Source organism: Montipora foliosa, chromosome 2, assembly GCF_036669935.1.
Source record: "Montipora foliosa isolate CH-2021 chromosome 2, ASM3666993v2, whole genome shotgun sequence".
Taxonomy (NCBI): domain Eukaryota; kingdom Metazoa; phylum Cnidaria; class Anthozoa; order Scleractinia; family Acroporidae; genus Montipora; species Montipora foliosa.
Window position 1 is genome coordinate 6,605,374 of NC_090870.1, and position 15,000 is coordinate 6,620,373.

Here is a 15,000-nt window from a genome sequence, read left to right on the forward strand (position 1 = left end):
AAATTTAAGTTAGTGAACCATTTGCTCGATGCCCACAGTGAGGAAGATGTTTTCCGTAAATGTGTCAAACAAGAATTTCCCACGACGAAATGATGTGTTAAGCGCCGGTGATAGCAGTTTAGCAAGTGTTTTCTCTAATATCTCTTACCTTATAAATCGCTACTCTCTGCGGTGTAATTTCAGTGTAATACCAGGAGGAGCTATCTTTGGGTAAAGTTGAGAAGACCACGAATATGCTTCCCTCAGTTGCCGCAGTAAAATGAAGGCATTTCCCGTTGGTGTCAGTAGGATCAAAGCGGAGAGCGTTAGAAAATTCCACATTGCAGGGTTGCGTCAAGGTCGACTCACTCTGCCTTTTGCTTGCCTGTTTCGAAGCAGGATCGCCATTCTCTAAAACAAGTTTGGCGAGCGTACGTCCTGTTAAAGTTTTCGGAAGATTTGGGAAGAACTTCGTGGAGTATTTGATGTCATCGGTCAACAGATCCAAGCCACCAGAATCTTCGTTATACGAAAGAACCAGGCCGAGGACGGATATCTTTCGTTTCTTGACTTCACCGCTTCTTCCATTGTTGAAAGCGTTATACAAATGAAATGTGCCGTCCCCCTCGCCAGTTTGCCATTTCCCATCAACGAAACGCATTAGGCGATTCATATTTCGAGGAATCGTGTAGTCTTCAATGCCAGTCAGGTCCTTTTTCATGTCAAAAATTACTCGAAATTCTTTGTGTCCACTGGTAATACTCTGCCATGTTGGCATAGGTTTCCCGGATCGTTTATTATTCTCTTCTTCGGCTGGTAAGTTTGGCTTTTGGCCGGATGGCTTTTCCTTTTTGCACTCTGGTATGAAGAAGTCCGATATTGATGTCGGGCCCTGTGGGTTGAAAACAAAACATTGCTTTAAAGAAACGCGAGCAGAAGAGGGCATGTACAGAGAGTACCGATTGAATTTGATCGAATATAGCTATTCATCAATCGTAATTGCTTTCTTGCTAGCTTGTGAAAACCGGTAGAGTTGAGCAGTGACTTCTCCTCTTTGACTCTCTCGATCCAGGTATATAGGTGGGTACCAGCTAGCATCTCGACAGTGGGAGTGGAAAATAGAAGTCTCAGTAACCCGCGATCAGACTTACTTTTCTTTTGAGAGAGCGCAAAAAAGACTTTTCGCGCCCTCTCAATAGAAAAAAACGCTTGATCGCAGGTCTCAGTCGCTTCATGCTACTTGAAACCGAAACACGCTCCGGCCTTATGAGCCCTTGCGAGTCGTCTGCTGCTTTACCTGCCTTTTTTCTCTTGTTAGCTCGTTTTAGAAACTGATGACACGTACGCATTTGTGTATGTATCTCGGCGTCACGTCATCTACTTAAACTGTCTCATATTCAGCACTTTGTCTGTTGTTGTTGTTGTTTTTCCTTTTTTGACCCGTCATCAAAAGGTCTTGTTGGGTCTCGGTCCCAGGTCCCAGGTCATTCAATGTACATGTCACTGTGCTACAGATAAATAAACGACACCAAAAGTAGCCCGTATCACTCTAAAAAAAAATGTTTTTCAGGTCTAGGGGAAAGTTTGGGGTTAGTTTCTCTTCAATGGAGCAGGAACTTCTAGTCTTGACCTGTGGAATGTGATTTGTTTTTTAGACCCGCCCTTTGAAGTACAGAATACGTGATAGCAGTCATGAATCTAGGCTTGAACGAGATTTGAACCCATGCTCTGTGATTCGGGTTTAGAATTCGTCAGGGTTTCATTTCGCTGCTGCTAAAGTAGCGCTCATAACTACCATGATCATGCCAAGACTTGACACAATATACTTTGTCGATATGAACCAATCTAATGCTTAATGATCATAATACTACTGAGATCCAATCTCACAAACATATCATCCTTAATTCTAGAAGTGTAAGCCGGGTTCCCCGTTCTAGTTGTATGGCCAAATCAACTAGACACCCCGTCTCAATCGACTCTATCGATCGACACCTAATCATGATACCAGGGGCTTGAGGCGTAGGTTCGTGTCCTAAAAGATCGCAGATGAACGCGTCAAGGGCTAGGAATCTTCAAAGGTTGGGTTTTCAGAGAAGACATACATACCTCTTCCATGTAAACTTCAATAGCTCTCTTCAAACTTATTCGTCTTCTTTTGATGGCCTCTTCCAATCCCTTTCTGCTTTCAAACAAACAGTAATGTTTGATCTTCGTTCCATTCTCGTTAACGGCTTCAAAAAAGGTCACCTTATCGCCATTTGCGTTGGTTTCCGTTGTCAAGCCGGCGGCGTGGCCTTCGCAACCCCAATGGACTTTTTCATCAGGGAATAGGTCTCGCATTTTGAAATTTAACAAATCCGTAAGAGGGCTGACTTGGAAAAGAAAGGGTTTGGGGTACTGTGGGATCGAAGCAAGCCAATCCTTAAACGCGTTCTTAAATGATGGCGAGTAGGCGTCTGACAAGATGGATGCCACCTCATGACTCCCTCCTAATGCTATCACTGTCGTGGACGTTGTTTTGCTTTGACGCCTTGAAGATTCCCCGCTTTCTGCACTTGCTTTTGCGCCTACGCTAGCAAAGAGAGACTTAAATTCCATCTCCATTTCCACCGCAAATTCTTTCTTACTCGATACGTCTGTTGCATCCTTGAATTTGCGAATTTGCAGCTGACCTCCAAATTTGGAAGATTTGATGTAATGAGTTCCCCATCTCTGGATAAAATTCTCTGAATGCATGAAATTAAAAAAAAAGGTAAATGAGAAGTGTTTTGCATGTACAGTAATTTAACAGGTTTGGAGATATACATTAGTGTAAATAAATAATTTGCATGGGGCTGAGAAGACAAAATACTTAATATGCTTAATATACACGATATTTAATGCCATTTTTGAAGAAAGGTGCTTTCAAATATTTTGCCAAGTCCGTTAAATGAGAAAGTTGATGTTAAAGCATCAAGGCATAGTTGTTCAATCAAAGTTGTGCTTGTGATCCGGACAAGCCAGCAAGCTTAGATGCCATGCTCTCATCTCATTTCTTTTCAACGCAAGCATGCAATACCCACATCCAGTCACCGACTGGCTTTTTTGATGACTGCTGATTGCTTACTTACGATATTTCAGTGGCCCTCCTGCAGCAAAATAAGAAGTAGGCAGCTCCATAAACTCTCTAAGAAAAGACAAACTCACGTCCTGAGGTTTGACTTCGTCCAAAAATACCTCGTATCTGCAACAGAGAAAACGGTGAACTTTCCTTCAGCCATGAGTTGTGCAAAATAAACTCGGAAAACGGGTTTTGTTTGTTGGAGATAAATCGTTTATTCCCATTGCTCTGTATCACCTCAGATTACATGATATGCATTGCGGAATCCTTGATTCTTTTGCTTTGCCGATCGAGTTCGCTGGCTATAGAATCAGGCCTAGAATCCGGAAATTATCTCAAGAATCACTTAATCCTCCTATTGATTGGGATTTATCCATTTCTGGAATCCGGAATTCATTTCATCATGAATTCCAGCAGAATAGCACTACCTTTTTTGTGTGTGGTAACATGCAACACCAAAAAAGGCACTTGTCAATCCTGTTTTACCTGTTGATGTCCACACTCAACTGAGCCATGTATTTTTGACTTGCACTTGATGAAGACTCGCCCCAGGCCGTTTTCGCACCAGCGTAGAAACCAAAGTAGGAACCTGAAACGCCTGCCTCTTGTTGTTCGTAAGACTGAAACTCAGAACGACTTTCGAAGGTCATCATAGTTGCTTTGGTGTCGTAAATGCCATGAACATTCATCGTATCAGGGACATCGAAGTCATCGTATCTACCAAATTAACGAAGTTCTTGTTTAAGCTTTGTTCTCGCACCTTTTATCGGAGCACGGAATGGCACTGATTTTAAAATGATTCAGGGAGGTGTTTTTCTTGAGAGCAAGTTTACATCTGTCTTCTATCTTTGTCGTCTATTTTAATACCGCAAAAGTAAGGTATATAGATATGCTGGAGATAATCGTTATCACTTTCGTTATCCTCTAAGCCAAAAACTTGACAAATCGTGTTTCACCGCAAGCGTTGATAAATTCCGACAGCGGACCGTCCGTGAAAAAAGGCAACTTTCCATACGCTTTTTACCCGGGTTAATCTCAGCCTTCAGAAACAGGAGTCGATAAGAGATGGTTAAAAGCCTTGAACAATACCTTTAGGATCTTAATCTGCATCGTTCAAGATGCTTCATTCTTCACACGGTTTGAAATTATAAGAAGACCACCCCGGTAATTAAAGGGCCAGAAAAGTTATTTTGTCTCCGGTGAGCACGTGGAAGGAAATAACAAAATGTATTCTTACGTTGATTTTCCTGCGCAACTACGTTGTACGATGCTCATTTTTCTTGATTCGGGACTGTATTCACCGCGTCCATCAAAACCGACGCCCATGAAAGCTGCACCGTCAATCATATTCTGTTAATAAGAACAACGCTTTAGAACACTTCTCATTTCTTAAAACCTCTTTTCATCGCTTTTGGAGCGATTCACGTGTTCGCATGATTAACGAAAGTTTAGTCTAATCTTTGTGTTGGCGAAATGTTAAATGTGAAAAAAACGCCTTTCTTGTTCTTGTGAACTGTTGTAAAGACAGGTGCGTTGTAACTACAAGTTTCATTTTTTTTCTTTTCGCTTGTTTTGGCCTTTCCGTAATGAACTTTACTTATTGAACAGCTTAATTTCTTTAATCCCTCCTCCAGTCTGAAGTAAAACAAATACAACAACAACAATAATTGCAATTTTCAACTTGATTTGAATTTTAAATTTCCTTCGCTTGGTGGTAGCTTCGGCCGGTTTTAAACTCCGAGTTGTAATTCGTTTGCGGGGTTCTTAGCCTTAGCCATACTTTGTTCAGTAGGTCGGACTTAGTATAAGAACAATCGGCCGGAATTCCTGTATAATTAGTTCAAATTTTATGAGATTACATTGTTAAAGAGTTTTGCTTTTGTCTTCCATCGCAACACAAGAAAGTCAGTCGTACCAAACAAGCGTCCAAAGTCCACTTGGCCACGTAGCAGGGATCCCCTGGCTTGTACCCAGTCCCATAGCAGCCGTTCATCAACACGTTCCCGAGCCCTGCTGGGTAATTATAAGCTGGTGGTTCGGCTTCTTTCGGGGAGCCACCTTCATCGCTTATTTCGGTATCCAAATGATAGCCGGGCGGAACGAACATGTCCTCTGATTCCCAACCTTTCTCTGGAAGGATATCTAACTTGATCTACAAACCAAAATATAAAAAATACAGTAAAGCTAAAGCATGTATCGGTGAAATCCTTTTAACCTTAGTTCAAAATACTTCCTTGGAGGATACAGCACGCGCACTGTTGCAAAACCAATCTCTCTTGGGAGATTCAGCACGCGCACTGTTGCAAAACCAATCTCCCTTGGGGGATTCAGTACGCCCGCGGTTGTAAAAGGCAATCAAAACAGAGCTATCTCAGCGTCAAGGGAAATATGACACTTTTCGCGGGAAAAACCTGTTCCTGAAAATAAATTTACTCAGGAAAGCGTTGAATCAAGGAATTCGTGGAGATAGAGGATTCCCTTGATGAGATCCTGTCAGCTATCATTGTTCAGCTTTTAAATAATAAAAACATTCGCAACGGCATTGCGGAATATTTTATGATCTCCAACTGGCTTTTCATACTAATTTTCTCTATACATGACTAACGTTGTATCTCATCGTCAAAAGGGCTCCTCTCATCATCATCGTCATCGTCATCGGCATCGGCATCGTCATCGTCATCGGCAGTGTCATCGGCAGTGTCATCGGCAGTGTCATCGGCAGCGTCATCGTGATGGTCATCGTCATAGGCATCGTCATCGGAATCGTCATGGTCATCGTCATCGTCATCATTATTATTATTACTATTTCTCATGTAAGGTTTTACACCTCGGGAATTTATCGTTTTATCTAACCTTTTTCTTGAGAAAGTTTTCGGCTTTTTGCTGGGCTTCATCGATGATCTGTAATTGTTTATCCACCATTTTTCCCATGACTTCAATTCCCTTCTCCACCACGGCTCCCTGTATTTCCGCAGCCGCCTCGGCTGCGACTGGGGAATTCAGTCTCACGCCCACTGACCGTCTAGAGCCTGGTTCATGGGTTGCCGCATGACTTTTATTTGGTTTTAGGGAAATGTTTTTGATTGGAAGTACTAAGAAACAAGAAGAAGAGCGAGAACAAAAAAAATCCAGTTGTATTGAGGAAGTGAAGTTATCTAGACTGGCCAGGATGCAAAGGTAAGAAAAAAACTGCCAAAATACAAGAAGGAAAAGAAAATCGATGAGACATGAGAAAAAAATACCGCCCTCTGCCCAGGTAACCGCCCAGGTAACTGAACCCAGGTAACTGACTTCTCGACCCAACTTCCCACACCGTTGTGTTCTGCTCACTTAAATCAATAATACCTGCTTTCCTTGCCTTGGCCGTCACAGCATCGGCGCCTTGCATCGCCTTACCATGTACAGTTGTAGCGCCCTTAACATTTTGTTTAAGAGGTCGCTGTTCCCTGCTACCATTAAAAGCGACAGGAGCTACGGATGGAGCTCTCTTTTGCTGTTCTTGAATGTAGCCGTTATATCGCACTCCCCGACCCAGCCATGTGTTTGACCGCAAGGGGTTCTGGGTTCCGGCTGTTTTCAAATACCCAGGGCGACTCGAAGTCACAACGGGCAGGGAATACTGTTGTTGTTGTTGTTGTTGTCTGTTGCCCGGATCGACGGTTAAAACATTTTGACGTTTTTCTCTGGGGACTGCAGAAGCTCGGTTCCTCTTGAAGCGAGATGAACCGATCGTCACGGCTGGTTTAAAGTAAAATAGTCGAAAGTTAAATTTCTAATAACAGAAATGAAAGCATATGAATGCTCGTCATCAGCAGCCCATATATAACCCAGAAGTGTTGATTTCGCTCATTTGGCCTTAGTGTATTATCTAACTTTAGAATACTGGTCCCGCCAAATTATGGCCAATCAGAATGGGCGTGATGACCACAACGCTTCTGGTTGGTTTTTTTTGTCTGTAAACCAAGTAATTAACCGCACGGAATGTCCGTGCTTGATGCAAAATTATGGATCTTTCAAGGAAAACAATACCACCAGGTTTTTTTTTCCGCAAAAATATATAGTTGTAGCTGTGCTAAAAATAGATATGAGAGAGATTTAGTATCACGTTCACGCGGAACGGAAAACGTCGGCTTGCCGTCTCGTGTAAAATAGAGAGAAGGTTGTGACTTAAGCTTCGCGTGACACACGGCAACTCGAGTATTTAGTTACTAAAAAGCAAAAGCAGAACTCGGAATCTTTTTTAACATTGGTTGTAGAAAAAGACGCTATAGAAAATGAGAATCCTTACCCGTCAAATTTTGAGAGTTTCGATGAAGCTGTTTTGTCCTTCAACAGAGAGTCATCGTGAGTTCATGAAGAAAATTGCGGGACGGAGTCAGTCATGAATTATCTATAACCACGAAACCTAATTTTTCCTTCTTTGGCATACCGGAAAATGGTTTTGGGGTACTATTTTTTCTGCAAGCAACTTCTTATGTAGAAGAAAATGTCACGTATACTATACGGCAAACACGAAAATGCCTACTTTCACGTAGAAACGGCAAGCAGCAGCCGGCAAACGTAGAAAATGGCGGGAAACCATGGTCACGTGATTTCTTTTGCCGTTCGCGTTTCAAGTAAAGGTTATGCTTAATCTCTCTAATAACGAAAATCCGTCGCAGATCGAGAATTCTGTCGTCATATACATTGGGGCTTGCCTTATCGGGAAATTGTGAGGAACTTTCGCAACAACGCTGAAGACAAAGACAAAAAACTCATCGGAAATTTTTATTTATTCTTGCGATGATTTTTCAAGTAAGGCGATTCGCATTGCTTGTTAGTGCCAATACTCCCGAATTTTAAATTGTTGAACTCAGTGGTGTAAAAGGGGTTTGAAAGGAAAAAAAAATTCCCTCTCTAGGTTAAAGGAAAGGAACTTTATTTAAGTGTCTAGTCGTTCTAGAGCTGGAGCACTAATTGGGGACACTGTAAACTGAAATTAATAATTAACACAAATCAAGTCAAATGTTGGTTTTTGAGGAGAGGGAAACGTCTCGGCGCAGAGTAGAGAACCAAAAAACTCAACCCACATATGGCATAGTACCCGGGTATCGATCCTGGGCTACATTGGTGGAAGGAGAGTGCTCTCACCACTGCACCATCCCTTCTTTGTGTCAAGTGGTATAATGTTGTAACTTACCTAACTGAGACAAGAGTGTGAGGCACAATATTGTCCTTTTCATTTATCGGCTGGCACTTGATTCAAGCTGAAACGGAGATAGTTTAGTAGTCTGGGTGGCTTCACTCTAAAAAAATTGTGTGGTCTTCAAAGAATATGGTGCAGTGTTCTTTTGATACGTGCGGCTAACTTTTGTGTGTTTTTAAGAAATAATGAAAACTTAGTATCCGACGTCAACTTGTAAAGTGTTTTTCAATTTAGACGTTTCGCCGTTTATTTGACTAAAAGGGCATTTCCGCCATTGCATTGTTGTAACATTCATTTTTCCCTCTTTTTTTTTTCTTTTTTGTTTGTATTTATTTGTACGTGTATTTGCATATGTCGCTCGATGTAAATTTAAAAAAAGCAATCTCGAACTGTATGTGAATGATTTATTTGGCAAACTGCCAGGGCCCGGTTGTTCAAAAGCCGATTCACTTAACGCTAATCCCAGATTGAAAATTAAGCAAGGAGAATATTCCTCTTTTAATTTCGATTCCCAAATGCTGTTCAACGCTGATATTCGGCAAAATTTTACATTAGAAGAAGTCGCTCATCTTGTCGCTCACGCTAACCCTGGATTACGTTAATCGGCTTTCGAACAACTGGGCTTACTCCCGCGTGTTTAGATAACCCGGCGATAAAATATCCTGCCAGCTATACACTTAGCGCCACTTCAGAGGACAGCACAATTACGTGAGGTTCTCACGTTGTATCAGTTGCAAACAGCAAACTGGTAGCAAATGCAGGCCGATTAGCTCAGTAGGACCATCATACTACCATGTGACAGGTGGTTCGCCTATTCTTCACGTGTTGGTGGAAAGAGCAAAATAGCGAAAAAGTCTTTGGTATTGTGACTCTATTATGATGCAAAACTTGGGCTACATTTTTCTATTGTTTTAGCACCAACATGGCTGTCTTATCACGTGAGAGCAATCAAAGAATGTAAGAACGCCTTTCTAGAAATGGTCACTGCATGGACTGAGCAATTTAAATGAAATCATTTCAAGAAGGCGGATCAAGTGGATTCAAGTGTGATATTTTTTTGGGCAAAAGTGGGTTTCAAGTTTTCGTTTACTTTGTTCACGAATTCAAAGGAATGTCAAGGTGGTTAAAACCTGCAGTTTTAAAGTGAATTTTAAATGCGTCTTAAACAGTAGAACGTACTAAAAGAACAATGAACACAGGGGGTTGCTGCCACAATATTTCTTACGCAAGCATGACGGCCTTTGTGAAGAAAATTTTCACGGCTAGATAATATACGTTGCTCCCCCAGCTGTACTGTAATAAGCCGACCGATAAGTTTTTTTTCCTTTTACAAAATTAGCCTTGGTCTTCGAGTAATTGTTAAAAACAAATCATCTTAAATAATGATACATCCAAGATAGGCCGAAACAAAATTTTTGAGACATCACTGCCTTTTTCTGTTGTTGGTGTTGTTAAACGAGCAAAATTCTTGTATAATTTTGTCTTTCTGCCTTTTGATTAGCTTTTTAAATAAAGAAAAAGCCAATGTTCAGAGTTTGCATAAAAATCGAGTTTTTTTGGTTACGCACAAAATAAAGTATCTCCATTGTTCTTGTTTGAGTCTTTAAGAAGTTGTTTTTGTTTTGTTTTTTTAGCGAAAATGAATTGAAGTGCGTCTAAGCAAACAACCTAACGACAGATTTGATTTCATAGAGCGACGTATGTTTTAAATTTGGAAACATTCTAAGCTCACAATTTATAAATTATAATAACGGAATGTCCATTGTTTAAATACAAAATTATGTTGTTTGTTTTACTTTACCTGAATTCAAATTATTTGAATGTCAAATAGTTGTTGATCGCCGGAGGACTTTTCCTTACCACGTTATGGAGTTCCTGACCTCTCCTAGAAATCACACCGACAATCACAAAGATTCCTCTATTTCAACTTGGTTTTAAAGGTTAACTAAAAGGAATAAATTACCTCGTTTACATGGCTTTCGTTTCTGAACAAGGCGTAAACCATGCAAACGGATGAGTACGATATGAATTATTCATTAATTTTCATGTAGCTTTGTTCTGTCACACATAAACTTTTTACCACAGTAAAAATGTTGAGTTCTTCAGATGATACTAAAAACCCCATCATGGTCATCATCATCATTATCACATTTAATAAATAAAAGAGTAGCTTAATGAAAAAAAAAAAAAAAAAAATAGGAAGAGCTACGTGCGTATTATTGACAGTGGCATAAAGAAGTTCGAATTACCACCAGAACAGATGATCATGATACAACAGGTAATAAAAAAGGCGGAGAAACGAGAAATTTAACAGCAATTAACTATTTATAAGAGTAGAATTTTAGAAACCAAAAGAGTAATATTAAAATGAAATACCGGAATTAAACAACAGATAATAAAAAGGACTTAAAAACGAAAAATTCGACAGTAATTATAAGCAAGTACAATTTTAGAGTACTAAGAGTAAAAAGAGTGCGATAAGAATAACATACGTTTGAAAATAGGCGCGACAAAAATCCTTGCTACATTATGGACCGGAATTCTCGATCATACGCGATTTCCACACAGATTGTAACAAGCTTCCTAAACTTGAATTTGCATTTTCTCAACAGGGAACGTGAACAAAATGAGGTCGTTCACTAGAACAGAACCTTATGTGAAATAAGATAACTAATTTTGTTTGGCATACAGCTTCCTAACCCTAACCCTACACCAAACTTAACACCCCAATGAGGAAGGACCCAGATATTGAAGTTATCTCTCTGGCCTTTCTGTGGACGAATTCCAGCATCTACCGATTCAATTTAGGCAAGTTTTTAAAGCTAAAAACTTCAATCCATGCGGTATTTTGCCGGTAGGATTGGGTGACCCGACACTTATAAAAAATCTATGAAATGAGAATCGGGGATCTTTCCCTTGTCATGGAATGGCAGAATTACCCAGAATTCTTTTTGGGCATGAACGAGGTAACTTGAGAAGCACGAGACTGGCCCTCATCAAATGGCTGAAGCGCGGCCGGAGGAAAAAGTGAGAAGGAAATTTCTAGCCAGCCAGATGCTAAGGAGTAGCCCTGATGTACCTATAAAGACCAGCCTGTGGTGGTGCTTCGTCTAAGATGGAGGTGAAAAACTGACTGGCTTTTCCTCTCAACCGAATGATCTGGTACCCATGATGGGAGAAAGGTTTCCGGCCCCAACAAAGGGAAACTTTATTTCACAGGTAATGTGAGCGTGGAAAAACAAATCATTGTGACATCAGCCCCAATACGTATTGCGTACCTATTTTTGGAGGACATGATGGAAGCGTGGGAGACTGAAGCCCAGCAGAGGATGACTTATTTCCCAATCCCAATCCTCCCAATTCATATTCTCCTCAAAATGGACGACATTTGCAGCGAAATAGATCGGCTGACTCTTGAAATTTTCGATCATTTTGAGCTTCTTCAAGAAAAGAGACAATATCTCAATGCTGCAATAAGAGATGGACATCTAAACTTGTCAAAGGCTCGCTATTCAATGGGGAATAAGTCAGTAGGTGCCTTGCAGTATAGCCATAAAATGGACTGCGCTTTGTACCACGTCGACTGTTCTTGTTCAAAAGAACCGAAAGATAGCGCTTCTCTGTCGTTTCAGTTGCAAAAGTATTTGCCCGGAAAAGCGTTGGAATCACCAGAGACCTTCCTTAACACTTACAAACAAGAAGAAAATACTCTTAGAAAAAGAGTTTCAGATTCTAATAGTCGTGTCGGAGGACGCGAGGAAACAGCGGGAATAGAGGAACTTAATGTCGAAAAAGAAGACAAATTGCACTCGAATCGCTCAAGTAATGGGTGTGTTCAAGATCCAATCAAATGGTTCGGAATTTTGGTTCCTGGATGTTTGAAAACAGGACAGAGGAACTTCCAGACTGCGATTGAGCTTTGTTGTGAAGTCGCTAACCTAGAGTCCAAACTGCGTGAGATTATACAAAAGTTTAATGCCTTAAAAACTCATAAAGAGAAATTGATTTTGGAGAAGAGTAGAATCTCACAAGAAAGCGAAACTTAATGGTGTTAACTTCAGGTTAGGGTTACAGAGCCCTGTGTGCCAAAAGTTGTATTTATTGGCTTACGGTTACGGTAATCGTGATCATGAAATTTGTCGTGAAATATTCATTAGTATTCGGGTACCAGACATCTAAGAAAGGAGAAGAAAATATGAAAAGTGCTTTTGTTGGCAAACAAATTGTCACAAACCTAAATAAATTGCACTCAAATCCACTGAAAGGTGAAGGTAAATATATATATTTTTAAGGATCAAGCACTGTCATTGTGTTACTCACATTTGAAATTATCAGAGATACAAGACAAAAAAAAAACATCAATTATTTTTGTACTGCCCAAGATGTCATTGTTAAGAACAACCTTCAACCGACAGGCTTTTCGACTGTTTGCTTTTGTTATGGAAGTCGCCGTGATCTGATTGGATGAATTTCAGCTTTGGAGGGATTTTCACATAAGAAAATTGTTCCACAGCACACAGTGCCTGATGATAGGCCTTTAAGGACAGTGCCTACTATTGTTATTGCGCGTATGTTCTGCACGTCTCAAGATACTCTGGTTTCCTATCGGTGATGCTTACTAATACAGGGATATTTTTGCTCGTTTTATAACTATACGGACAAAGTAGATCTTAGTAAGTACCCTTAACTTGGTATCCAAAAAGAAAATTGGGGGTAACCATGCATTTTTGAGAGATTTCAGAAAGAATGCTATACATTGCTTTGTATTTTAAAGCTTTTTACAAATTTTTATTATTCAGGAATTATCTTTGAAAAATGCTTGGTTACCCCCAATTTTCTTGTCGGATTTCAGTAACACTTGTTAAGATCTACATTTCCTGCATAACCATAAACTGGGGCAAAAATATCTTTGAATTAGTAGGCACGTCCTTAAAGACTCCAAATCAAACTGTGCTCAACTTCAAGTCCTTGCATTTTGTTAATTATGTGAAGACTTGAAATTAAACCCAGGCCTCCCTGCTGGCTAGGAATGTGCATACTATTAACTCACTGATTCCTGGGAGTGACGCTTAAACAATTTTACTGTCTGACGCCAGACGAATTTACTTGTCAATGGGGAGCAGTTTGGGAGTTTTAACTCCCAAACTGCTCCTCATTGACAAGTAAAATCATGTGTTACCATTAAAATGGACAGGTTAAATTTTTCTACATAAATTGACACTCTCCTTTCCCACCCCAACCTTCTCTCACGTTTCACTGCTTCTTTGTTGACTAGAGTTGGAACATTTTGGTGTTTGGTCATCAAAGCAACCCTCATTTATATTGATCAGACAATTTCAAACTTTGGTTGGACAATGTTCAATGATCAAACGGTAAATGTAAATTTATTTCCAACACTGAGTGAACAGTCACAGTGTGTGGCCTCCACAAAGTACTGTTACAAAAATTCAAATGATCCTTGTAAGGTGGATAGCAATTTCTTTTCTTATGTGGCAACGGTGCTTTCCCCACATAGGAATGTTATCATTTTTACACAGAGAATGCATAAATCTACAGGAAGGCCATCAACACAATAAAATTTATTTCCAGCCCATGTTGAAAGGGAGATTTTGTGTTAAAAGATTTTGACCAATCAAAAGAGTTGAAAACAAAAGCCAAGGAACGTTTACAATTTTACATGTTCCCAACATACGATTTCTGTGGTATTCAAACTGAGACCAGATTTTGTTATATGGAAGATGGTTGGAAAGTAAGGATGAATATAATACTGCTTTATGAAGTTTTGTTAACTTGTGCTGTTTAAGCCAATCAGAAGTAAGTACAGACAAGAGAAAAGTTATCACCTTTTTGCCGTTCCAATTGAATTCCAACATTTTCGCTGCCGTTGTTGCTATCATTCTTATCTGGACTGTTTCTTTAAAGGGGCTAGGCCACGCAATTTTAGGCAATTTCAGCACTGATCAAATGGTCATAGAATTAACTAAAATATCAATTGAAAATAACTGTTCAAAACTATAGAAGAACTCTAACAAAACACAGGGAAGCCAAGAAGGGACATGGATGGACAACACTGTAGATGATTGAAATGGATTGAATTTGGGTAAATTTGAAAAACGTCGGCCCACTTTTTTTCAAATATTTATATCAGTCTATATCAAAATGTCATTTACAAAGCTGGAAAATCATTCTCAGTTGTTATGTGGCCGTGATTTTGCAAACGAAAGACTCTTGCTCTGCCAATTTGACGTTTAGAGCTCATAATTAACAAAGTTAAACAAAATTACCTAAAATGGCGTGACATGGCCCTTTTAATAATGTAATCAAATGTGAGGTAAGTCACAAAAACTGCTATGGCTATGGCTCACAGAACCAGAAAGCATTCCAGTTTCGAGTAGGATGAAGCCACTGAGGGCATCGTCAAGCACTCCATCTGGTCCATTGCAGCAGTTTGTTACCAATGCCTATTCACACACCTGGGTGGAGAGAGACTTGGGGGGAGGGAGGGTGGGGCCAAGTTTCTTGTCCAAAGAAAAAACATGGCTACAGACTCAGGCCTTGAAACTGTTACCGTGGAGGGGCCAGGGGTCCATCACACTGACCACTACACCACAGGAACCCACTCGGTATAATAAAAAATGCCATTATATCTTTCTTTCAGCTTTACCCTCCTTCTCCCTATTTTTGCATTCCTCCTCCTACAGTTCTTTGGAGAAAATGTGGACCACATACATATTCC

General features: G+C 40.1%; 3 protein-coding genes across 3 annotated transcripts in view; 1 reads left to right on the forward strand and 2 right to left on the reverse strand.

The window, feature by feature from the left end:
- Positions 1–11,045, reverse strand: part of LOC137992245 (uncharacterized) — a 19,175-nt gene extending 8,130 nt beyond the window's left edge. The window contains exons 1-10 of the mRNA XM_068837458.1: positions 10,066–11,045; positions 8,259–8,325; positions 6,425–6,817; positions 5,933–6,171; positions 4,995–5,231; positions 4,317–4,429; positions 3,566–3,796; positions 3,090–3,202; positions 2,086–2,705; positions 149–871 (exon numbers count right to left, since the gene is read on the reverse strand). Coding sequence (XP_068693559.1) covers positions 149–871; positions 2,086–2,705; positions 3,090–3,202; positions 3,566–3,796; positions 4,317–4,429; positions 4,995–5,231; positions 5,933–6,171; positions 6,425–6,817; positions 8,259–8,301 — 2,712 coding nt within the window. The 5' untranslated portion in view covers positions 8,302–8,325; positions 10,066–11,045. The remainder of the gene's footprint in view (positions 1–148; positions 872–2,085; positions 2,706–3,089; positions 3,203–3,565; positions 3,797–4,316; positions 4,430–4,994; positions 5,232–5,932; positions 6,172–6,424; positions 6,818–8,258; positions 8,326–10,065) is intronic.
- Positions 11,046–11,602: 557 nt separating this feature from the next.
- On the forward strand, positions 11,603–12,522 carry LOC137992247 (coiled-coil domain-containing protein 115-like). The gene has a single exon (XM_068837460.1). It carries the CDS (start codon positions 11,642–11,644, stop codon positions 12,308–12,310), a length of 669 nt encoding a protein of 222 aa, XP_068693561.1. The 5' UTR covers positions 11,603–11,641; the 3' UTR covers positions 12,311–12,522.
- Positions 12,523–14,429: 1,907 nt separating this feature from the next.
- Positions 14,430–15,000, reverse strand: part of LOC137992246 (proteasome subunit alpha type-4-like) — a 5,906-nt gene continuing 5,335 nt past the window's right edge. The window contains exon 8 of the mRNA XM_068837459.1: positions 14,430–15,000. This exon is cut by the window's right edge and continues 351 nt beyond it. The gene's annotated coding sequence lies outside the window, so the exon portion shown is untranslated.